At 32.7% G+C, this 27713-nt stretch overlaps 1 protein-coding gene across 50 annotated transcripts in view; it reads left to right on the forward strand.

The window, feature by feature from the left end:
* Positions 1–27713, forward strand: part of LOC145252497 (uncharacterized) — a 957520-nt gene that overhangs the window by 292608 nt on the left and 637199 nt on the right. For all 50 annotated transcript variants that reach the window (XM_080111966.1, XM_080111941.1, XM_080111971.1 and 47 more), the window contains one exon: positions 23299–23430. In XM_080111966.1, coding sequence (XP_079968092.1) covers positions 23299–23430 — 132 coding nt within the window. The remainder of the gene's footprint in view (positions 1–23298; positions 23431–27713) is intronic.

The following is a 27713-nucleotide window of genomic DNA, read 5'->3' on the forward strand; positions in this document are numbered from 1 at the left end:
TGACGGAATGAGAGCATGCTACTCTTGTGGATTAAATGAAGGGTTCCGTTCGGCAAAAAAATCCATTTAAGATAAGAACAGTAGTCCGAAGAATCCAAATAACATTTTCTCTTTGGATTCTGCGTTCTTTACAGCAGATAGATTGTCAGTGCCATCTAAAAAAAGTTCCATTCTGATTAAATTCTGTCTAAAAAATTAAATGCCATCTAAAAAAAATTCCATTCTGATTAATGTTTATTTTTTTTTTTACTTGAAAACGTAAGTTTTTATTTAGTTTAAGAAACTATTTAAACGAATTTGTCTTTTATAGAATGGGTTTATTTTTAATAAAATATGTTATTAACCTTTTACCGCCAAATTGGTACTTTCAAGTCGCCTTACTCTTATGGTTTGTCAGCCCAACTAGATCAAAGTACAGGTCTATGTATGCTTCAACAACTGAATGAAGGGTTTCTTTATGTTCGTACGTCAGTTGCACGCTAACTTCCGTCACTTCTGGATTTCATGATTAAAAAATGTATTTATTACATAAAAAAAAAATTTGGTGGTAAAGAGTTAATTTCTTTAAATTGATAAAATCCATATGCAGTTAAAAAAAATCTTTTAGCTTGTGTGAAATATGAACTTTGGTATTGGCATTATAAATACTACTGCCTTAATGATGTGTATTCTGCCTATTCTTTTTTGTGCGTACGTGTCAACCAATCACGTCTTTCTATTTGTGTACGAACGAACTTTCAAAACACCATAACTTTTAAATAGTATATAGATCGATTAATCATGTTTGAATGGTTTTAACAAAAATCCCATCAGCCTTTATTAATTTTTTGTTAACGGAATCCGTAAAGATCGTCATGGTTATTGTATGTCTGTAACTGAAATGATAGATGCATGCATTTTTAGTTGTTGCACATTCGTAGCATTTAAACAATTGAAAACCAAAACCCAGCTCAAAGGAACATGACTCAGTGTTTTCTGTTGCATTTGTTTGGACGCCATTTTTTTTTTTTTTTTTTTTTAATCATTTTCACGCACACAGCATGTCAGTGTCATTTTCTCGTTTGTTTTGTTCTCCACTTAATCTGCCATTTTCCTCCCCACTCATTTCACAAAATCAAATTCCATGGGCTTTTGGCAGGAAATAAATTGCCATATAAGCAGATCTTCTTTCATCATGTAGGAAGGAACATCACATTTTTTTCTTTTTTTTCCAGGCTCAAAGAAAGCAAAACTGATATTGAATTTATTTAATCGTTCATGTAGACGCTGTTCTTCTATATGACCTGTTTCCATGTATTAATGAGCTTTTTAAAGTCATCTTTATAAGCTACTAGCAGACCGCCCGGCATTGCCCAGTCGTAAAATATGCGTAAATATTATATTTTAGTTCATACAGAAACTGCGACATGTACTTGCGAATATTGTTTTCTAAACAATTCACTTTTTGTAAGCAAAAAAAGAAGAAAAAAAAAAAAAAACTCGAGCTAAGATCGAAACCAAAACCTAAAGACAGTGATTCAAGTACGATAACCACTAGACCAGCTTGTCACTATCTTTATAAGGTGTTTTCAAGCCATAATTATTAACATATTTTAATTCTTCATTAGCATTACAAAAAATGGTTATTCATTTATCAATTAATAACAACAATTTTGTCCGTTTTAAAGACTCAATAAAAAACATATCAGTTGAATATTCCGTTGTTAATCTACTCCTCATTCTTCTTTTTAACTTTTTCTATCTCTCAAACTTTTTAATATCCTCCATAAAATTTCTAAAGTTTTCAACTGAGAAAAAAAGGAAACTAGCACCATCCTTCATTGTAATAATTATAGACTTCACACTATACATAAGATGAAAGGTTTTCTAATTGCCAAAGAAATTGTACCTCATCCACCTTATTCTCCAGATTTTACACCAACAGATTATCATCTTTTTAAAGGTTTGCAAAATCATTTGATTGAATTAACACTTGCTTCAGAAATAAAGTTGAACACATTCCTTAGGTTTTAAATAGAAAAGCACGGACGGGTATATGGCAGGGACAGCAGCAGCAGCAGCAGCAACTGTATGCAAATTGCCGAGCCGTGTGCGAGGTGACGTCACAGCAAGGAAGAAGGAAAAAAATAGATTATAAAAGAGGAAGAGGTATGAGACACGTACCCTGAGAGTGGCAAGGAAATTATAACTAATTTTTTTTTTACTTCTTTTGAAGTAAATTTTAATCCATTTCAATCTATTAAGACTTTTTACAAGAAATGAAATCAAATATTCCTTAGTTTAAAAAAAAAAAAAGAAACTGAATAATTTTCTATTTCCCTTGAAATAATTTTTAATCGATTTATAATTTTGCACATTTCTAAAATTATAGTAATCTGTTGGAACAAAGTCTGACGAATATCGTGGTTAAGGCATGCTTTTCTAAATCTCGTTTAGAACTGATGCAGCTTTAACCATTATGCTACGGTATGTTGAAGAATAATTTCCTCTTGAGCATCGTCTATTAAACGGGAAGAACGCAGAGGTCAGTCATTCATGACAGATTCCCTTAAATTTTCCAAGTGGATAAAGTTTGTGTTTATAACTACATCCATAAAATTAATTCACAAGTAAAGAATAATCTCAAGTTCATTAACTTATAATGTTTCCTGTGTGATTTATTAAAACACTAGCATGGGTATCCGGTGTTGCCCGGGTGTGGAGAGGTGGTATAGTAAAGCTATTAAGCAACCACTCCCTAAAAAAAAAAATAAATATCCATGAGTGCCCTAGTGAGCGACCCCCCCCCCCAAAAAAAAATTAGCCATGTTAGCGAAAGAGGAAAGGAGGTGAAAAAAAGCAAACACTTTAGTCGTCTTGCCCACGGCGTACTTACAACATTACGGGCGTTTGAAATAACGCCTATTTTAAAGATATTATTGAGATAACCAATATGGTCCCATTACAATGGTTAGACATTAGTATTGGGACGATTAATTGGAATTGGGAATTGGAGGAATCAGGATTTTTTAGATATTAGGCTCAGAAAAATTTTACCTTAATTTACGATCCCAAAAACGATTCTTTGAATTTTTTGCTGGTTTTGTTACATAGTTAATTTTCCTTTGATTGTATTAATAATAAAATGATAAATATCTGCCGATTTTAAACTATCAGTAAAATTAAAATAGACAGGTCCATATATAATATCTATACATCCATAAGTGTATTTGTTACGTTTGCGAAAATATATGCACATATTAATTGTAAAAGTTTTTGTGAAAGAGTATTTTTTTAACATCACAGTGGATGGTTTAGTAAATACTGTTCAAAGGTAGCAAAATTCAAGCAGGACAATATTGAGTTTATTGTCTTTATCTCGTTAAATTTAAGTACCTGTTTTGCCGAATCAATTTTAGGAGATAAGAGATAATTTATGAACAAATAATACATAGGGAAATAACCTATTTTAGTAAAGGGAGGTAACCTTTTATTATTATTATTTGTGACTTCACAAGGGAAGAGAGATGAAAAAAAAAATGTTATCACACACAGCAATATGACTACGACAACAGTCAAGTCAACTGGACAATAAAACGTAAACTGAATACTTCCGTCTATACAAAATGGAAATGCTGTCAACACAACCCAACATAGCCCCAAACAATTCCAGTCACACAACCCAGCAATGTCTTGAGCAATTCCGTCGACATGACCTAACAAAATCCCAAACACCTCCATCGACAAAATCCCAAATACCTCCATCGACAAAATCCCAAACACCTCCATCGACAAAATCCCAAACACCTCCATCGACAAAATCCCAAACACCTCCGTCGACAAAATCCCAAACACCTCCGTCGACAAAATCCCAAACACCTCCGTCGACAAAATCCCAAACACCTCCGTCGACAAAATCCCAAACACCTCCGTCGACAAAATCCCAAACACCTCCGTCGACAAAATCCCAAACACCTCTGTCGACAAAATCCCAAACACCTCTGTCGACAAAATTCCAAACACCTCCGTCGACAAAATCCCAAACACCTCCATCGACAAAATCCCAAACACCCCCGTCAAAAGGACCCAACACGATCCCGAACAACTTTGTCAAAACAACCTGACATGATCTCAAACAGTTCCGTCAAAATGACACAGTAACAGAAAAACCTCGGCAGTCACTCAGTTTCTATTGCCCTTAGATGAACTTATTTTTGCCGTAGATAGGCCTGACTAAGCCATTGACACACAATTTGTGAGCACTTCCACGCATGCTCATCACATTGTTTATACTCTTTATAATGTCATCAAGATGTTCGATACACAAATGATTGTACTTTAAAAACAGTATTGTTTTGATTTTACTTGGCGGATTATTTCAAATTAGGTAAGTCAGATTAAAGACTAATGATTATTAATCTGACTTGGTCTACTTAAGCAACAACAGGATTAAATCGTTCTCAAATTTAACGATTTTTCACTCGTTTTTGTTCTTGTAAAGAAAACTGTTTTCTAAGTTCGTAACCTGTGAGTTAGAAAAAGCATTTTCTTAAAATATTATTAACTAGCAGTTCCGCCCGGCTTTGCTTGGGCCCTATGTACTGTTCATAACTTTACATGTCTATGTATGTATTAAAAAGTGTGAATATGTATGGTAATGCCTTTCTATATATTAGGCATGAAAAGAGGATTTTTTTTTTATTATTATTTTACAAAAGAGTCACCACTTATCAAGGCCCGGAGGCCACTCGAGGATAAGGCTTTATAAGTGTTCAACGGGACAGTATTCAACGAGACAGTATTGTAGTAATCGTTAGTCATGGAAAGTTGGTAAATTGGATTACTAAAGGGGATGGTTCATCAAGAACTTGTTTACATTGGAGTTGAAGACTACCATATTGTAGTCAGCTGGAAAGCAGGCAAATGGAAGAAAGTTCCACAGGTGTGCAGTTCTAAGAAAGACACTCTTCATGTTCTATGTAATTATGTACAAACAACTTCCGGTTTATGATGCAAAGTAAAATATACTTTGTCTATTCATATTATTTGCATTCTTCGGACTACTGTTCTCATCTTGAGTGTCATTTTCATAATGTTTCGGTCGATGTAACCAACGACCTTCTCAGATGTATCTTATTGAACTCGGGAATCTTTCCGTCAAACTTAAAACTGCACAGAATTTCAAATGGAACCACTTAACTTTGTTAATGGAATCCACATTTAGATTTAGGCACAAATAGAGAGTGGGCGGAAATTTATTGATAGTGGTTTCAGCTAGATGAGTGTTTTTTTTTATAAAAGTTTGGCAAAGGGGGGGGATGATAGATTGAAGTTTAGCCGAGCACTTGCCATAAAAGTAACGATTGAGCAGAGACAGGCTTGCAGCATTTTTTTTTGTGAGAATGAGATTTCTGGGAAGAGAAAAGGGCATCACCTATTATTAGGCTATGAAGTCTACTTTTAATTCTGTCAAGGCAAGATAAGATGCTTCTGTGGCAACAGTACTCCATCCTAGTTGAGTAGCCATAAAACAAAACAACCAAACCAAACCAAACACCATGAATAAATACTTTTATTTGTTTTTTTTTTGATAACAAAAAACAATTCTGTTATTTACTGTGCTTTTGTGTTTAATAATTACGAGGTGTCTTCAATAAGTTTCCAGATTTTCTCTGTATGGGCACTTTTATTGATAGTACATTCATGAAACTCTATTCCCCTTTGAAGTAATCTCCTCCGGCTGTAATGCACTTGTTGTACCATTCCAACAACTTCTGAAAGGCTCCATGGAAGTTCTCTTGTGTGGATGTGTCGATGACCCTCATCACAGCCTCTTTTATCTCCTCAATTGTATCATAGCAACAGCCTCTAAGGTTTTCCTTGAGCTTAGGGAATAACCAAAAGTCACAGGAAACAATGTCTGGACTATAGGGAGGGTCTTGATACCCATCTTGGTCAAATAGTTTGTGATAAGGATGGAGCACTCTTGGAGGGAAACTTTGCGCAAATCTTCTGTATCTTCAGTTCCTCGTGAATTATTGTGTCACAGTTCCCACACTGACATCAAACTGTGCACTTATTGTCTCTATAGACACCGTCCTTGTCCAATTGGCCAATAAACTCTGTTGTTTTGACCTCCTTACTCTTCTCACACCTCTTATTATCCCTTACAGAATCTCTGCCTTCCTTGAGTCTCTTATGTCACTCAAAAACTGATGGTCGATTCATGAAAGATGGTCCAAAAGCAGTCTGAAGAATTTCGTACATTTCTGTGGCATTTTTTCAAAGTTTAAAATTTTTTTTAATTGTATATGATTCTTCAAAAGTATCCTCACACCCAGATTACATTTTTGTAATCACCAACTGTGACAATCAGACTTTAGTATAGCGTATTCCAATTTCTGCTGTAGCTGTTCATTTGAACCGAAATCATAAAAATTGGTCAGTCCTCTCATAAGATGTATAGCAATAACATACTGAGTTTTCAAGCGTCTACAACAGTTTTAAATGCTTATAGAAAAAATGTCTGGAAATTTATTGAAGGCACCTCATAATTATTTAATCATGGGTGCTAACAAGTAACCCCCTAAACTATACTGACTGACAAGATTTTCAAATCGGCCCATAGAACCTCTTGATGACGTCATCTGAGTTGATAATCCTCCACAGTGTCCCTTGATCCACAGGATCAAAGGCTACATTTCATTTTTGGACGAAACTGATGCAACACCGTGTTGAAAACTTGTTTGACAACTGTGAGGTTTAATGTGCAAAAGATCTTCAGGCGAGCAGTTTATGGAATTTGACACTGGAAGAGAGACTAAATCAATATTGCCACTCGGGATGTGGTGAACCGCTCAGGATGGAATGATGTCACTGGGAAGAGTCAGCTCAACCCACCTGTGGTGAAAGTCGTATCATACTTTATTCTGTAAAAGGATGCACACACCTACATCTCTCATATTACTAAAGATATAATTAGAATATTCAGAATTTCTATTAATAAAAATGGCTGATCAAATATTATGTACGTGTGTAACTACAAATAAATGTGATTTGTAAAATTTAAAAGAAGTATATATATTTATAAATAGTTTAAAATAGTTAATTTAAAAAATGTAATTTCCAGGTTTCGGTTTCAAACTTCTATTTAGAAAAATAATATGTTGAGTTTAAGCTTATCTCTCTACATATAAAATTGGGTTATTTGTTGTACTGGAATCTTTTACCTCCACCCTACCCTCAAACTAATTTTTTTTAAGAAAATTAAAACTGTAAGTTGAAATTTGCAATAAAAATTTATTGTTCAGCTGAATACTTCAAAAAACAATCTACAATTTGTAATTATTTTTGGAGTATTCAGTCGAACAATAAATTTTGATTGCAAATTTCAACTTACAGTTTTAATTTTCTTTCTCTAATAATAAGCTCTACTCTTGTATTGAGCTTTTTTATTCGGTTGGGATTAAATTATCTATATATAAATACAAGTATTGTATTTATATGAGATTGGAGTTTGCCATTGCGTATTTCAGGTAACCATTACGTTTTTTTATTTCTTATATATATATATATATATATATATATATATATATATATATATATACTAGCAAAAGTACTCGTCGTTGACTGGGTTCAAAAACAGCCTACAGAAAATGGACTCTGATTCATGAAAGTATGATAGGTTATGAAAAGGAAGGATTGTAAGGAGATAGCTTCGAATTTGGGGGTATCAAAACCAAAGCAAAATATGATGAAAGTAAAAATAAAATAGATAAACCCCATAATTTATTATACCATACCTGTTCACACTGAAACACTTATCACAATATTCTGTGGATCTATATTAAAAAACCTTGTTAAACTTTGTGACATATTTACATTCTATGGAGGTCGGGTGCGAACGAACACCCTATAATTTTATTATACCATATTTCTTCAAACTGAAACATAATTATCAAAGTATACTTACACAGATAGATATGAAAAGTCTTTATTAAAGTTTGTGCCTATTTCCATTCTATGGAGGCGAACGCGGACCCCACAATTTTATTATACCATCCCTATTTAAGTTAAAGCATACTTATCAAAGTATTCTTATGTACATCTATATCAAAAACACTTGTAAACGTTTTTTTTTAATTTTTATATTTTTTATTTCCATAAACGCAGACCCCACAATTTTAATGAACCACCGTTCTGCAGGATCAAACATACCCATTCCTGTGTCTCGATACATCTATCATTATATGTAATCAGTTTTTTAAAATAGTCAACCATATAGGAGCCTATTCCTGACCACACACACACATAGACATTCAGCTTTATATTATAGATATATAAAGAATTACAATTAAGTTTAAAAAAGATAATCCAAAATAGTAAACCCTCCCCCATTAATAGGTACAAAACACCCTCCCCATGTTAAGAATGGCTTTTTAAATAATGTTATTATTTCAGCACGGATCAATAAGTGCATGAGTACCCAATTTTTTTAGGCAAAATCCGATTCTGCATTTTGCTATTTCCTCCCCTCTAATTAGAAGGTAAGTATTTCTTTGAAAACTAGGCTAATTAAGGACAATCTATTTATTTTGTGTTTCATTATTGGAAATTAAATATGTTTTTAACTCTTGTTAAAGTGATTTTTTAACATATTTTATTAATTCTTTGCTTATATATAAAAGAATGGTATAGTTACGTTTCAGGATCCAAATATTTATTTTTCATGCAAAAGAGCTTCTCCATCACGTTAAAATTTTGGTACATTTTTTACAGATCCGTTTCATTATGCAAAAACAAGCAGTTATTATTATGTCAATACCATCTCTTTTCGTGCATATACTCTTCAGAAAATTTAGAAATTCTTTGCTTAAATAGAAAAAGTGCATAACAATATAATGCTGCAATAAGAAAAAATAATGCTGAGCATTCATAACCCCTATACACTATATTTTATTCCCTTGTTTCAAATTAATCAATAAATCTATATACACCAATATATATTTTTACTCTTATCAATATATTTTTCTCTTGTACATAAATTGTATATATATATATATATTTCCCATAACCTAGTTGGGGGTCACACTGAATCTGAGGATATAAGGTTCGTACACATGTATTCTGTATAGTTTTCTGACTTTTAAACAGACACACAAAGAATTGCGATTCTTAAAAAATAACATTTTGTTGCTACTTATAAAAGCCAGGACAGCATAATCACGGGGACACACCGGTTTCCGCTGGATCACCAAAGCTAAGCAATCTTAGACCTGGTTAGTACTAAAATGGGTGACCATTTGGAAATACCAGATGTTGTATGTGCTCTCCGCTTATCTCTGCATTGTTTCCAGTCGGCCTGGTCTTCTTGCCACTGGACTCGAGCAGTGCCGATTCATGAGAGGTGTGGTTAGATATTGTGCAACCCTTGCCTCATAATTACACACACAGCTGCCCCTACAGGGGGTATCCTTTGTCTTTTGAGACTGAACGGAGGTATTGATCGATTATCAAAGCTAAGACCACTCAAGGATATGAGCTACAATGATTGTCAAGCGAAATTGGATCAATGGATCAGTGCAATGAAATAAGTCTGATTGCTTATGAGGACGGTCTATAACAAGTATTTATTGACATTGGATTTGAAGATGACCATGTTGTAGTCTGCAGGGAAGCTGTGTTGCGGTAAAGGTGTTTCAAAGACAGGATAATCTTGCCAAGAAGCTCTGTCCATGAAAATTCCTCCTAATGCTAGACACATGGAAGAAAACAAAAGTCTTTTTCTGTTATGGTAGAAAGACGAGTTCTTGCTGTGAATGTCTGATAAGGAGGAACCAGAAATTGGAGTTCAGTCGAGTACCTTCCTTCTATGCAAATAACGTTAAAATAGAGAGAAACTAGCAACATCTCTTCTGTGAGAAAGAGGCTTTAATAAACAGAAGAGATTATAAAATAAAATATGCATCAAGTGCGCTTGAAAGCCAAATCACAATGTAATATTAGGAAAATAAAACAAATATTTTACTTGTGCGAAATTTACCACAAATATATTTCAGAGGTAGACTCCATCTTCAGTGTGTTGTTTTCTTCTTTTTTTTTTCCTTTTCTTCTTCCTTGACATGTTGTAAATTTGGAGAAAGAAGTCTGTTTGTATAGAGCCGCATTTGTATCTGGCGGTTGTATTTTGAAATGCTTGAACTGTGCGTAGGTAACGCGAGAATAACGTCAAGAATGAGAGTTCAATAACAACATGGCAAAGAAGAAGAAAAGAAAAAAAGAAACAAAACAACACACTGAAGATGGAGTATATCTCTGAAATATATTTGTGATAAATTTTAAACAATTTTAAACAAGTAAAATATTTGTTTTATTTTCCTAATATTAAGTTGTGATTTCGTTTCAAGCGCACTCACTTGATGCGTATTTTATTCAAATTAAAACAACGTTTCTATTGAACACTCATTCTTTGACGTTATTCTTGCGTTGCCCATTATGCTCTTGTATAGTTAGGATAGAACTTTATACATCCAGGAATGACGACAAGATACGGATATTTAATATTAACTTATGACAGTCGTGTATGCCTTTATTTATATGTCCGCCATGACAGTTCTACCAATACCTGGAACAGTTGTTCCACGTAAAAGTAGCAAATCTCCATCAAGGGCACATAACTCGGGTATTATGTTAACAGCCTCACAAGAGAGATTTTGAGAGGATTTCATTGCTTTAGAAGATTGAATTTTCAGAGTTGTAGATTTTTATGAACGAAAAAAAAGAAAAGAAAAATATTTCATTATATGCTCAATTTCACTGTATCTTAAGACACCACAGATCGGTTTTTTTTGTTTTTATTATTATTTCTTGTTATTTATAAATAACTTCTATACGATTTTAATTGAAATCGCAGCACCTGGTATGTTAATGTTTATCCAGCTGTCATCTACGACCGGCACATGTCCCTCAGCTGGCGCTGGGATATTAAATCTAAATTGAAAAACTGATTCTTGGTTATGAAAAACGCAAAAAAAAAAAAAAAACAAACCTATGATTACTGCCAACCGTTTCTGAAAGATTAATCAGTTTGTCATTTGTTTTGATTGCAAAGAAATTTCAGTGCAGACACCAAAAATGCAGATTCCATTTTGATAAAAAAAATATAGATTATTTCTAGCTATTTTAGATGTATTCATCATCATCATCATCATCATGAGTATAACATCCATTTTACATATTGGCATGTGTTGGACGGTTTCAATATGGTTAAACTAAAAATTCCTCAGGTAAATCTGACATGCTGTAGTCAAAACTCCACAACTCGACACTTGATGGCGGTCACTCAGCACAACAAAGCAAAGGTGATGGACTACCGCGAACTAAACGTGCATGTTGATGCGTTCACGGCAGATGCTGACGTTTGTGCCAGCAGGATTCCAATGTGTCCCTGCTGGATCTAAGAAAAACGTACCAGCAGGTTCGAATCAGTGAAACAATGTGGCCATTTCAGACGGTGGTGTTTGTTGGCAGGAGGTACTGCCTTCAGGCTGAACGTGGTACCCCAAATAATGAAGACCATCGTTAATGGTGTGTTGTCATAGGAAGAAACAATAAAAGATTGGACATTGGCGTACCTCTGATGACATATATGTGAACGAAGACATTGTGTCATCGTCACATGCAAGGTCCAAACTGGCTGAGTTTGGTTCGACTTGCAAGGACCCAGAACGTTTGGAGAATGGCGCCCACGTCCTGGGCCTGAATGTTCAACAGCAGCAAGGGACTTTGAAATTGAGACATGGAACTGTAGTTCTTGAAGTGCCCGATGTCTTCACGAGGCGAGCAGTATTCTCCCTGTGTGGAAAACTTGTGCGGCACCTACCAGTGTGTGGATGGACTCATGTGGCAACAGGCATCATAAAAAGGAGGGCAAGCACAGTCACCAAAGGCTAGGATGATGAAACAGCAGACGATCTGTTGGTTTGCATGGTAAAGGAGACCATTGCAAGAGTAAAGCAGGATGACTCCGCCAAAGGAGACTGGTGCATGCAGGGAGACAAACTGAACATGTGCGTGGATGCAAGCTCTCTGGCAATTGGTGTGTTGTTGGAGAAGAATGGTGCTGCTATTGAGGACACCTGCTGGTTGCAACCGGCGAAAGATGCTGCTCATGTCAACCTGGCAGAGCTCGATTCGGTGATAAAAGATATAAACCTGGCACTCCAGTGGAAAGTCAGGAAATTATGCATACACGCAGATTCCCCCCACGTGTGTAGCATAGCGTAAACGGAAGCTGTAAAATGGCGGAAAGTAGTTCGTGGGTTCAGGGGTTAATACCATGCAAACGGTAAATTTGCCCCCGGTTTGAGTATCAGATTCGTTGTCAGCAACCTCGATTACCCCTAAAACAACAAATTAGAGTGGTCGGTGTTCTGTTGTAACGTATCCGAATATTTACTGAAATTTCCGAGACTCGGCTATAGTATTTGTGTGATCATTTTTTTCATTTAACATTCTTTCATTGTTCCACTGATTGTTTTCGCGTCGCAAATTATAGTTTGCAGAATATGTTTATGCTGGTTATCTCTCCAAGAGCTTTTGTTGCCATAAGTGCCGATTTATCTTTTAAATGTGACCGTAAAGAAAGAAAAAGGAAGAAATCAATTCACCTTTTTAAATTAGTCAATCTGTGTGTCTGCTATCACATGTACAAACACAGCATATATATATATATATATATATATATATATATATATATATATATACACACACACACACAAAATGGAGTCTCCTGTGTAAAGTTGTATTGATTGGAAATACAGCTTTTTGACTTTATTGTTAATACAAAATTGGACCAAACCTTTACATTAACTCAATTAGATTATTACATATACTTGTATGATCTGTGGAAATTTCACGGACTTAATCAACAAATATGTTTTGATATGTTTTCAGAAAATAATATTGTGCTACATAGTTCAATACAAATAATAAAATCACATTGTAAGAGACAGTCTTTAATTTGCTCCTTCTATCAAGCATCTCTTGTCAATATTCTTTTTTATATTTTTGCCATGTTTGTTTCAAATGTTCCCTTTTTACGTAACATTTTGCTTACTGTTTTCTTTGAAAACTGCTTCACGTCAAATTTAATACAAATTCTTTTCTCACATCATTGCAACAATGGTCATATATTGTTATAATGATATTCGAAAACGAGGTTACATCAAAGGGAGGTTAAAGCGTAACATACGAACTAAGGAAGGAACACGCAGAATATTATCTAGATAGAGAGGATTAGTTTAGGCTGATAACAGGATAGTAAGCTGGTATATATTCATTCTGACATTGCTCAATGCTATGTTGATTGTTGTGGTTTGTTTGGCTTAACAAACACGGATGCGTCATTAAATTCCTGTCAAAAATGCATTGAGAATGATGGTGACTATGTAGAAAAATATAACGTGTAACATATTTTGAAAAACTTTTTTCTATCTTTTATCCTCCCGTTCATTTCTTCTCCGTTCAGCTTATTCTTAATTCTGTACGTGTACACACACACACACACACACACACACACACACACACACACACACACACACACACACACACACACACACACACAATAGTAGGGGAATTAATTCCTTGATTAAAAAAATAAGTTATTTCCCTTTAGTTATTGGAAAACTATATAATAGAAAAAGAAGATAATCATTTTTATTTATTTATTCATTTATTTTTTTCAATATTTTATCAACATTTTCACAGAAAGGCAGTTTATTAAGATCCGCAGTAGAATTTGTGGCATATAGTTTCATACAATCTTTTAGCAGATAACATATAATGTGACCCCAGACTATCAGTCCATCAAAAAGAAAAATGTCTGGTGTCTGAAATTGGGCCAATTCTCAAAATATTACAAAAATATGCATTGGCATATATCGAGGGGAATAACTTTGCCAATTGACCTTATTTGTTTATTTATTTATTTATTTATTTATTTATTTTTTTAAATGTAACTGAGTTATGAAATGCTAAAAAAAAAAAAAAGATGAATGATGTGCTGTTTTAGTCTTCACTTGATCTTGTAGTAGGGTGCGTAAATATACATTTTTTTATTTTATTGTATCAAATATGTAAAGATTTTTTGGCAATGGGTAATTGAGAGGCAAAGGGGGAAAAAAATGGGTGTTTTTTTCTTTTTTTTCAATAAAACCCACTTTACTGGACTCAATTACCGAAGTTAGAAATATTTTTTTTTTGTCTGTGATGCTTAATTTGGAAATACTTATTTCTTTTGTGTGTTCTGCTTAAGTTTGAAATACATTTTTTGTTTTTTTGGTTTTCATGCTTAAGTTTGAAATATATTTTGTTTAGTCTGTCACGATTATGTTTGAAATACATATTTTGGGGGATTTTCATGCTTAAGTTTGAAATATATTTTGTTTAGTCTGTCACGATTATGTTTGAAATGCATTTTTATTTTGTTGTTGTTTTTGCTTAAGTTTGAAATATGTTTTCTTTGGTTTGTAATGATAAAGTTCAAATATAATTTTTTGTTTTCATGCTTAAGTTTGAAATGCACTTTCTTTGATCTATCATGAATAAGTTTAAAATATCATTTTCATTGCTATGTCGATTTTTGTTATTTTTAGGGATAATTATATTCGGTATCAGTTATCTCCCCCTGGGATCTGGGAAGTGTTATCTTCCTTAGAACTGCCCCAGAACTGCGGGTCTTTGGAACTCCCTTCCGGGATTCTGCTTTCCCAACTGCAATGATATGCAGAAGTTCAAGTGTAATGTTAACAAACATCTTTCTACTCTTCTCCCCTCATAATGATCCCCGCTAATTAATTCCTTAATAGTAGCCCCCTGCTTCAAAGTGGCACTGTGCCTTGTTTGGGGTGAAAATTGAATAAAAAAAAAAATTAAAAAAAAACAAAAAAACTGAATAGTCGCCCCATATTTTGGGACGTGTTCAAATATATACACACATATGAATATATATGCATATATATTCATTTTTTATTTACTTATACTAGTGGGACCTGTGGAGATTCCACAGTGGACTCTTTCATATATTGATGTTGGCATTCTGTGGATGTTCAGTGTAAATGGAGACGTCCTGATATTATTGCAGCTCTTTTGTTAAAACTGCAAAAGTATTTATCTAAGCTAGCAGGGACGTCTGGCGTAGCCTGGTTTAAAATGCGCTTAAATATGATATTTTAATTCTTGCAGATTTTGTATATATTATTATAGTCAATTTTCTATTGATTCTTATATATTATAAAGTTTTGATTTCAAAAATAAAAAAATATGTCCATATGACTTGGATGCATCAGTTTAAATCGAAACCAAAACTTATAAAGAAAAAAAAATATATATATATATATATATATATATATGTATGTATGTATGTATATGCATATAATTTGAGTTCCGTCAGCTATAATCGAAACCAGAACTTGTGAAGAATTCTTGGTAAAATTATTTATTACAGAAAATAGGTCATAATAATTAAACGACAATCACTTGGAAGAAAAAAAAGATGTAAGCATGACACACAAAATAACACACACGATATCGTATTAATATATAGATAAAAAAAAATAGCTATCCACAGACACCTGTTTCATCGTATCCATGGTACACGAGTGTAGCTGACTATACAAGGGCTTGAACCAACAACTGTAGTCTATGATCAGGGTATGCATACCACTATGATATGCTTTCATCATTAGATATGGTTGTATAGAAATAAATATAACCCTAATTACTGCCTTCCATAGTTGTTGTTGACTCACCACGTTTTGGCTAACTAATCCTCTGGCCTGTTTTGGGTAGGATTGAAACTGCCATCTTCATACAATGTTCACTTGGAACCATAGAGATTCAACGCCTCTATCCACTTTGCCGTAGGCCCGAAAGGCGATCAAGGTTGGATTTTATGGTCTTATAAATTCATTTTTTTGTTTCTTCCATTGTCAGGTCCGAACTGAATAGTATTATTTTTTTATTCGTTGGCCGAAACGTGATTAAACAACAACTATGAAGATGAGGATAACAGTCCGCAAATAAATAAATAAATTATGAAGCCTCGTCTCAAAGGATTTCAAGTAATAAAAAATAATATGTAATAAGTGTATTTATTTGTAAGTTTTTTTTATACAAATAAATACATATTCGTATAGTCTGACAGTAGTTAGAAAGTTAAAAACGTGCCTTTCCGTAGCTGTCGGGCGAAACCATTTAAAATGGTGATAGAAAGTAAAAAAGAAAATAGAAAGTCAAAGAAGTCATGCTATCTGAAATGAATTTGGGAAGAAATTCTTCATTCTGAAAAAAAAAAAAGAAAGAAAAGATTTCTGAATGCCATAGAAGCTGAAGAACAAAAGAAGAAAGGAAGCAGAACATTTGAAGAAACAAAAAAACAAACAAGCAAAAAAAAAAAAAAAAAAACAAAGTTCATTTTTATATGAGGGATGTAACGGTTACCAAGGTCCATGATGGAATTGACTCAATATAATCCAATCCAGTCAGATCTATTTCTTTTGTAAACTACTTGAATCTCATTTCAGCTATTGATAAAATAGCAACTTTTATTCCAGAAAGTTTACAATGGATATTTTATTTGCGCTTTAAATAACCTGAAAAGATTTGATCTGCTATTTAATAAATAGGGCTGTGACAACAGCATATTCTTTTCATGGTTTTGACTCTCGAGTATATATCCGAAACAGACACAGTTAATCAACCAAAAAACATATCACTCTATATAAAAGCATATAAGATATCAACGGATACACACTCGAGAGTCAAAACAATGAAAAGAATATGCTGTTGTCCTTGCCCTAGTGATAAGCAATCTGAACGAAAATATGAATATTAGCCACAGTAAAATTCTATTCCACATTAAATACACAATTTGTTTAAATTTAAAATTAAGATCTATTTTTTCCCTTTCCTATACCTTCTTGCATTTCCATTGTATACTGTTCGGTTCTCGTATTTCTGTAAATATTTCTGCATGAATCCAATGTCTGCGTTTAGTGTTCATATATTTGATTTCTATGTAAGCAAGGGCATTGTTGGACACTTATTGCGCGAAAAAGAGGGAATCGAACGACACATCTTGGACGAAATTGACGCTAAGGGAGCTAGGGGAAGGTATTAGACGGGATGTGCAGGGCAATGGGACTCCGAGAACAAGTAATTGACTGAAGCCTATGGAGAACACTAACCATCTACGGCATGAACATGCCACGACGCAGGTAGAACAAGCAGCAGCAAAGGCAAATCTGTTTGAAGTAGATAATACTTCCTCTTGGTTCTGTTTGATTGGTTAAGCCCCCCCCCTTTTTTCTTTTACATGGTAGTCACCACTTATCAAAGCCCGGAAGCCACTCGGGGATAAGGGTTACTGCATGTAGAGTAATCAATGGGATAATATCATAGTAATTGTTAGTAATGGAGATTTCATAAAGTGTCTTACTTAAGGGGGCGGTATATCAGGAATTTGTTTATGTTGGACTTGAAGACATCCAAGTTGTAGTCAGGTGGGAAACAGAGAAACGGAAGAGAGTTTCTGGCCATCCTGGTTTCATCTCTTCATTATCTGGAGATCCTCTCCTCACAATACAGACATCGTTATGATGAGAAAAGATAAAAGATGTTTTTTATCTCGCTGCTCATATAAAGTGTTAACAAATGGTTGGCGAGGGCGGCGAGGTCAACATAACGCTCACGCAGTTTATGGTTTTAAATTCAGTAACTAGCAGGTCACCCGGCATTGCCCGGTCGTAAAATATGATATTTTGATGAATGCAGATTTCGTATTTATTATTATATTATATTGGACCTAATATATATAGTAATGATTTAAAAAGTTTAAAAAAAAAAATGATTTGTGCACCACCACTGAGGATCGAACCCAAAACGTTTAGCTTGCGATTTACTTATTCCTTTGACATTAATGCCTGAGTTATGAATACATATTTGCTGCAAGGCTGAAAATTAAAAAATGAAACAATAGCTATTACGTTACGCATGCATATTCGTAATGTCATCGTCCGACCTTCACATGGAAAATTCCATTTTCTTAATGTTCACACTTTTGCACCGATTTTCCCCGGCTAAAACCCAATTATAAAGTTTTGCATGGGTTCGAATACCCTATATGTTAACTTTCATGTCTATAAACCAAAAACTGACAGGAGTTTTGTAGGCAAAATTTTTTAACCAAATATTTACAGGCATACATATATATATATATATATATATATAGAAAGAGGTTTGTGCATAATCATTTTACGCAAATATTACACAAGTATAAATCATGTAGAATATCTGCATGAATAAAATTACACCTAATTGTTAACTGAAGATGATCATCCCATAAAAAAAAAAACGAAAAACACTAATAGGGAATTAATTAAAATGAACGTTTAAAAAATATGCAAATTAGATCTTTTGCAGATGAATGCAATTACATGACCCATATATAACAAAGTTTTATTTTCTTTTTAAATAAATAGAAAAAAGGTTTTTAGTATGAATATTGATACACACACACACAAAAAAAAAATTTATAGGAGTACAGATTATGTACACACTCGTGTACACTCTCTATCCAACCATGATCGTCTTTCGGGCCTATGTCAAAGTGGATAGAGGCGTTGAATCTCTATGGTTCCAGGTGAACATTGTCTGAAGATGGCGGTTTCAATCCTACCCAAAAACAGGCCAGAGGATTAGTTGACCAAAACCTGGTGAGTCAACAACAACTATGGAAGGCAGTAATTATTACGGATACAGTTACAAGACTCAACATTCCTATCCCATGCAGTTAACAACTTGAAGAAGGCCGCAGGATGAGTTGGCCGAAACGTGGTAAAATAACAGTAACTATGAAGATGTCCACAATAAAATGAATACACAAATAAATACACGTTGGTCTTTATTATAGATTGAAGGACTTAAATTCTTTATTGTAGGTTTTTTTCTTTTTTTTTTTTTCATTTGGAATCAGGAGTTTTTAAATTTCAAGCGTTTGTACTGAACTTTGGTCATCAGTTTTAGTTTTCCTTAAAAATGATGGAGATTTATCAAACCTTCATGGGGAGGAAAAAAACAGATCATATATGAATGAAAAAAATGTTTGTTTTAAAATATATGGTACTAAAAAAAGTGTAAAAAAAAATTGTCTGTCATAATTTAAATTAAGTGCCATTGTTTTCTACATAGGGTGAAAAAATAATACAAATCTGGTATCACAAAAATTGTATCCTTAAAAGTTTATCTTCGTTTGTCTGTGTTTGCGCCCATGTGAACTAAAAGAGCATAAAGCGTCTGTTAATAGTAATCGCTCGGAGATAAGAGCTTGATTCTATTTTCTTTGTCTTGTTTGTTTGTTTGTTTGTCTTGTTTGTTTGTCTTGTTTGATTGTTTGTTTGTTTGTTTCCATGCATGCACTGCTATTCCATCACGTGACATTTGAATCCCATTTTTTTTTTTTTGTCTGTATTATTTTGATTCTTCGAACTACTTGTTCTCATCTTGAGTGTCATTTTCACAATATTTCAGTTGATATTATCTCAGACCTTCCTCAGGTGTATCTTGTCGAACTCTGGCATCTTCCAATTGAACTCTGGCATCTTCCAATTGAACTCTGACATCCTTCTGTCGGACTCTGGAATCATTCTGTCGAACTCTGGAATCATTCTGTCGAACTCTGGAATCCTTCTGTCGAACTCTGGAATCCTTCTGTCGAACTCTGGAATCCTTCTGTCGAACTCTGGAATCCTTCTGTCAGACTCTGGAATCCTTCTGTCAGACTCTGGAATCCTTGTGTCGGATTCCAGAATCCTTGTGTCAAACTCTGGCATCTTTCAGTTGAACTCTGGCATCTTTCTGTCAAACTCTGGAATCTGCACAGAATTCGGAACAAAACTCTTTATTTAATCCCCGCATGTAGGCATGCTCTCATTTTGTCAGACATGATTGGGTAGAAGTCTTAAGTAATTCACAATTGTATTTTTTTTTTGCTTGCACTGAGGAATTGTACCTTCAACCTCTAGAAAAATGTAACTTACAACTTGCAGCCCCATGACGTAGTTCATAAAGTACTTGGTCAAATTCAGTTGTAAGTTAGTTTGACAGAAAGATTCTCATGTTTGACAAGATACACCTGAAGAAGGTCGGAGGTTACATTGACTGAAACGTTATGAAAATAACTATGAGAACAGTAGTGTGAAGAATTGAAATATGACAAATAATCAATCTTTTTCTTTTTTTGTCTCATGTCTTCTGTATCATGATGTTCACATCCTGTTGAATTATTTTTTCTTCTTCTACACTTATGCTAGTCTGATCCAAGGCTGTTGACATTGAGTGCTCTACTTTGTGCATGCGTTACATAAGTTTTTTATCAGTGCATTCAAAATTTTGAATTATTTTATTTTTTATGTTAGTTGCATAGCAGAAATATTCATGTTGGAAATGAGAATAGTAATACGAAGGAAAAATCTGTTAATATTGTCAACTCATTTTTTTTATTTTTACACCGCTTATCAAGGCCCAAAGACCACTCAAGGATAAGGGTTGATAAGTGAATGGTGGTTGTTGAAACATCAGCATAGTGATCGTTAGTGGAAATCAGGTAGAATTTATTTAAGGTGACAGCTCAGCATGTTTATATATTGTAGTCAGCTAGAAAGCAGGCCAGCGGAACAGAGTTCCACAGGCGGGCATAGCATTTCAACGTTTTAGTTTTTGAGTACAAAAAATAGGAGGCCTCACTTTTGAAACAATCCTCATATAACCTTTTTTGGTCCCCCGACAAAGAAGGGATTAGACCTAGTAATTCACTCCCGTTCGTCCATTTGTCTGTTTGCACTTTTCTGAACGCTTTGGATTTAAAAAAAAAAAAAATTTGCACAAACAATAGTCATGGTGAAAGTAAACTTTTGGCAGAACAGATTTTCCAGAATAACTCTGGTTGCATCCCCAGGCGACATTATAGAGGTAAAATTGCTCCCAAATCGTTTGTTCAAACTTTTCTGAATAACCACGCCTTGGGTTTTTAAAAATTTTGTACAAACATTAGTCATGGTGAAAGTCAATTTTTCAGTCGTGGAAGGGGACCCTGTATGCTTGGCTTGTGTTTGTAAAACGTTTTTAATGCTTACATAGCAACACTACTTAGCAATTTATTAGTTATGTATAATATTGTCTTTGACGGTTGATCTTCTTTTTTGCATGTCTTTGAAGCATGTGATCATGCAACAGCTTTCCACTTTTTTTATGCAGTTCTTTGAATTACTGTTGTATTCTGCAAGCTGCACCGGTTGGGCAGTAGAAGGCAGACAATGGATATGTTGCATCGTCTGGACGTCCTCTCTACATTCACATATGGTTGAGTCAGTTTTGTTGCCCCCCCCCATTCAGTCATACCAGCTTTGATTAGCCCATTCCTGATAATCTCAGAGAAAGATTAATTCCAGACAGCATATGGACATGTGTGCAGAACAAGAGACTTCAATGGTATGGCCACATTAAAGGCATGGATGAGATTTCTTGGGTTAATAGAATGTTAAACAGCTGAAGGAAAACATGGGAGAAAGTGATGAAAATGAATTTGATAGAAAAAGGGATCAATAAAGACCTAGCCAGAGATAAGTTAGTTTGGAAATCAGTTGCTTAAAGTTGTCTAACACATTCTTATTTCATGCATGTTGGCATACAAAGTTACTCCTCCGTATAATTCAAGAGTTACAGCTCCTACGTATTTCAGACAATGACAAAGTGCAAGTGTCAAGCAGAACATCTACGCATAATTTATACTAAAGTTTGTTAAGGTGTCCTGTCAAATCAAATCAAACATAGTTCTTGCATTCTGCAAGATCTTTCAACCTGCAGACAAGACAGTATTGCATCGTATGAGCCTCCTCTTCACATTTGTAGGATCAGTTTTGTAATTCCATTTAGTCATAGCAGCTTTTGATCATCCTGTTTCTGTTTTCAGGCAGTTGTCTCAGTGTTTCTGAACCGAAAAGCAGGGCCTTAGGAGAGATTCTCATGTCAGTAGGAGTAAGGAGCCTTTCTCTAGACGTTTGGTCTACAGCTGTAGTCTGGTCTCTTCCTGAGATGTTGTTAGAGGTTCGATATAGCTGAGGAAGCTTCTTGTATGTTAATGATCACACACCATAATTACCTTCATATATTTGTAAGGGAATATTTCATGGGTTAATAGATTCTGAAACCATATAACAATATGAACTTAAATAAATAAGCCGATAAATATTGGATATATTATAATTATTTCCATAGCCAGACAATGTCGCTGCTCACAAGAGCCATGAAAGCCTACAAACTGGAAATCTAAGACTCGAGTTTTGGCCTCATTTGGGCTCATCAGTTCATCATCTGAACTCAGGATTCGAAACCCAAGTCTCATGCATACAAAGCAAGCACTTTACCAACTGAGCAAATGCGCCGCACACAAGAAAGTCTTATTAACTATCACAGATCAAGTTAACCAATGAAATCTGACAGTGGAATAAACCTACTTTCGTCTCGAACAAGGGATATAACGATATATATATATATATATATATATATATATATATATATATATATATATTTTATGAGTTGGTTTTATTTGGTGTTTCCGAATATTGACTGAAAACCTTTGGTGCACTTGGCATATTCTAGCTATTGCAAAATTGTTATTGGTGATCAGATCTTAGACTATGAAGTGGAGGTAACTAGTGATTGGACGATTCCAATATTTTTTCTGATTCCAATACAATTACCGATTCTGATACCTTTTAGATTTCTAAATATTGTGTTATTTTGTGTGTGCATAGTGCGGCGGGGGGGGGGGTTGATAACCGCAAAAACTTATGTAATTTGTGCATATATTTTTGCAAATGAAAAATAAACTTATGGGTGATTTTAGTTTTACTGGTTGTTTAGAATCAATAGTCGCCATTTCATGATGAAAAATTAAGTTTTAAATAAAAGCAAAGAAATAAAAACAGTGAAAAGAATCGTTTAGGGTATCGGAAAATTAGCACAAATTTTTCCAATATCAATGCTCCAAAAGTTCTGATTTTTTTTTTTTTTTTTTTTTCAATTCTCAATTCCGATTCCGGTTAATCATTCCAACAGTAGAGTTCACTTAGTGCTCTATTATTGCTTTGTTTGTTCTTTAACTGATGCGTTTGTTGCATGAAAATTCTCTTTGTGAATGCAGACGTTCGTTGACCACGGCTGAACCATACATTTAAAAAAAAAATTTTCTTTTGCCAATAGATACATCTGGAAAAACTTTCAAACCAGTTTCATTCACTATTGGGAATGGTATTCCCCCATCGAGCAACCAATCACAAGCCTCTACACCTTCCAGCACAAGGAGCATGAAAATCACAGTGGATTCCAAAAAAGGTAAGGATAAAAGTTATTAATCAGACGCCATTTTGAATAGTTCTTTTTTTCTCTCACTGTTTTTAATTTTTATTTTGTTAAAAATTTATTTTAAATATTTTCTTTTCTTTGTATTTGCACTTTATTTTGTATTAAATCATCCCTTTTTTTTTTTACATAAATTTATTTTTAATTTCAAAAACAGTTGGGTTTTTTTTTTGTGTGTGTCTTTTCACTTTTAATTTTTTGATAATTTAATTTTTTTATTTTTTACTTTTGTAGGTTTCTGTGTCTCCGATGAAAGGAAACGTTTACGTTTATAAATATTTACACTTTCTAAATAATGTCTCGTTTTTGTCTTTTGAAGGATTAATAGTTAAATTTTTATTTTGAAAAAAAAAAAAAAAAAAAAAAAAACTTTTATCATTGCTTCGGAAAAGAGACTGCATTTTTTTTTTTTTTTTTTTTTTAGTGGGGGGGGGGGGGATTTTGCGTGATTAAAAAAATCAAATTGTATCAAGACGATTATTTGTATTACTATTCTCAACTTCTTTCTGAATTTTTTAGAAAGTCACTGTTGTATAACATAGCATAACATGTTTTAAAACTTAAACACTTTATCAAAATGAATGAATTTAGTATTAAATTAGTTGAAAGGGTTGACATACCATAAAACCAAACCAATCTCCCTCTCTCTCTCTCTCTCTCTCTATATATATATATATATATATATATATATATATATATATATATATATATATATATATTAGTAATGGGACGATTCCAAGATTATTCCCAATTCTGATGCGATTACCGATTCCAATTCTTTATAAATCTCTAAATATTTGACTACAGATTTTTTTATTTTTTCTGATTACCGTAAAAACACATGCAAATGTGCAGATATTTTCTCAAACGTAAAACTATATATTTGTGGGAGATGATGTATTGGTTTTCGTTTTACTAATAGTTTAAAATCAATAGATTTTTTATCATTACTCTACGCAGTGGAAGATTTTATTTTAAACAAAATCAAATAAAAAAAAGAAGCCGATTTAAAATAATCGATTTTGGCATTGGAAAATAGGCACAATTTTTTTCCGATTACGATACCCCCCCCCCAAAGTTGTGATTCCAAGACTTATATGTATTAGTGTTGCAATGATGAATTGGAATCGAGAATCGAAAAAGTCAGAACTTTTAAAGGCATCGGAAGCAAAGAAATGTGGGTCTATTTTCTGATGCTAAAAACGATTCTTTTTCTTTTGTTCTGATTTGTTTGTTTTTGGTTAAAGCTTTAATTTTTCATGGCTCATATTAATGATGAAATGATAAATATTTATTGATTTTAAGCTGCTAGTAAAACTAAAAACTATCGATCCACTACATAAGTGTATTTCTACGTTTACGAAATGATATGTACATATTTCATTATTTTGGCAATAAGCCCCCCCCCCCCAAATTACTACATATTTAGAAATTCAAAAGAATTGGAGTCGGTAATTGTATTGGAATCGAGAATTTAGAACAGAATCGGTAATTGTATCGGAATCAGAAAAAATATTGGAATCGTCCCATCACTAATATATATATATATATATATATATATATATATATATATATATATATATATATGTGTGTGTGTTTGTGTACTGCTTTCTCTTCACAATTACGTTTATAATACCATTTAATAAAAACTTAAATCTTAGTCCACAAGGCTGTATGTAAACAAAGAGAACCACAAAGTAAAAAAATGACACTATTACAGAATTCAAACATGGATTCCCTCTTTTAGAGGTAACGGTTCAATTCCTTTCCGAGTCTCATTTTTCAATCTGTAGTTCTTTTTAGTAATTCCTACTGTAAAAAAATTACTTTTAAAGTATTTGAACTTGTGCTTCTGGAAGAGGGAATCCAGGTTCGAATTCTGTAGTAGTCTTATTTTTCACTTTGTAGTTTTCTTTGTTTACATCCAGCCCTGTGGATGAAATTATCTGTTTATTTAATGGAGAAGTAATACTCTAACACAAGCATCAACAACAAAAAAGTAGCATGATACATAATATTGTGTCTGAAATAAATCCCCCTCCCACAAAACATATTTTAATGCTAAACAATAATATGCAATTAAAAAAACATTTTTAATGCTAAACAATAACATACAATTAAAAAAACATTTTTAATGCTAAACAATAACATATAATTAAAAAACATTTTTAATGCTAAACAATAATATGCAATTAAAAAAACATTTTTAATGCTAAACAATAATATACAATTAAAAAAACATTTTTAATGCTAAACAATAACATATAATTAAAAAACATTTTTAATGCTAAACAATAGCATGCAATTAAAAAAAACATTTTTAATGCTAAACAATAATATGCAATTAAAAAAACATTTTTAATGCTAAACAATAACATACAATTAAAAAAAACATTTTTATGCTAAACAATAACATACAATTTAAAAGACATTTTAATGCTAAACAATAACATACAATTTAAAAGACATTTTAATGCTAAACAATAACATACAATTTAAAAGACATTTTAATGCTAAACAATAACATACAATTAAAAAAAAACATTTTTAATGCTAAACAATAATATGCAATTAAAAAACATTTTTATGCTAAACAATAACATGCAATTAAAAATAACAAATTTTAATGCTAAATTAATTGCTAATTCAATTAAAAAAACATATTTTAAGGCTAAACAAGAAAGCACAATTAAATAAAATGCCATGTATAATTTATCCTGGTAATAGGAATTACCAGGATTAATTTTACTTATCTAAAATTATATTTTTCCAACTTTCAACATGGCTTAACATGGTGAAAACCATATTTAGTAAAAAAAAAAAAAAAAATGAAAAATGGATAAATAGCCTGCATTTTGCTATTTTATTGCAGGTTTTTCTTAATCTGATTTTAATAATGTCCGGAACTGAATGTGAATGAAATGAAATAAGTCTTATATTTATTGGAGAGATTAAAAACGAATCGATACTGAATACATGATTGGAATTTTTTGTATGATAATCGAACAAGAAATCGCTTTTCAAGCTTTCAAGTTAAAACAAAGAAAGAAAGGTGAGGATATTAAAGATGATGGACTTGATTGACTTGAATATATAAAACTCCTTTTTTTTATATTATAAAAAATAATTTTAAAAAATTTATTTTTAAAGTTCTGCACAAAAATTAGTTTTTGCATCGTGATTGGCACTGCTTTATTAGAATCGCTTCTGTCCTTTCTATTTTTTAAAATTATTTTTTTCTTTCACCTTTTTCTCTGAAAAGAATGTATTTTTGATATATTTATGAGAAAAACACATTAAAAATCATAAATTCAAAGTATTCTTATATTAAACAAAACACATGACAAGAAGAAGGTAATTAATATATTGATATTTATTTAAAGAAATAAAAAGAATTTAAAAAGGAAACATTTATTTTTCATTAATTTATTTTTAATTCAAAACGAAATTATTTTTATTTTAATAATTGAAACTTTTTGTTTTGAATTGTAAGCATTTATTTGTGACAATGAGACTTTCCTTTTCTTTCGTTTTTTTCTCTTTTTTCTTCCATTTTTCTGTTTCTTTTTTATTTCTTTTTTCTTTTATTCTTTTTCTTTTTTCTGTTTTTCTTTTTCCTTCTATTTTCCTTTCCGTTTCCTTTCCTTTTCCTTTCCTTTTCCTTTCCTTTTCCTTTCCTTTCCTTTTCCTTTCCTTTCCTTTTCCTTTCCTTTCCTTTTCCTTTTTCCTGTCCTTTTCCTTTTTTCCTTTCCTTTTTCCTTTCCTTTTTCCTTTCCTTTTTTCCTTTCCTTTTTCCTTTCTTTTTTTCCTTTTCCTTTTCTTTTTTTACTCCTTTTCCTCTTCCAGTTTTCTTTTTTTCTTATTTTTTTTTTCATTTTTTTATTTTCTTTTTTTTTTCTATTATGGAAGCCCTTAATAACCTACAATCTTGTATATTTCTTCACCTCCTGACCACCAGACCAATCTAATAATAATAAACATGTAGTGACAATGTGATATAAATAAATTCACAATGTTTAAAAAAAAATTTTTTTTTTTTTTACACATTTATTTTCTTTATCCATTGGTTGTTTTTACCCAATGTAAAAACACCCGTATAAAATTAATTATTCAAATCAATATTTTATATTCTACACCTACACCCAGATTGTCACTGCTGGTTTTATATTATTAAATGGGGCTAATATTAAGGAGTGAAAAAAGTTATAGTTTATTGATCCCCTGCGTAAATATGAAAGTCTGATTTTCACAAATAA

Source organism: Euprymna scolopes, chromosome 29 (assembly GCF_053919585.1).
Source record: "Euprymna scolopes isolate OS-2025 chromosome 29, ASM5391958v1, whole genome shotgun sequence".
Taxonomy (NCBI): domain Eukaryota; kingdom Metazoa; phylum Mollusca; class Cephalopoda; order Sepiida; family Sepiolidae; genus Euprymna; species Euprymna scolopes.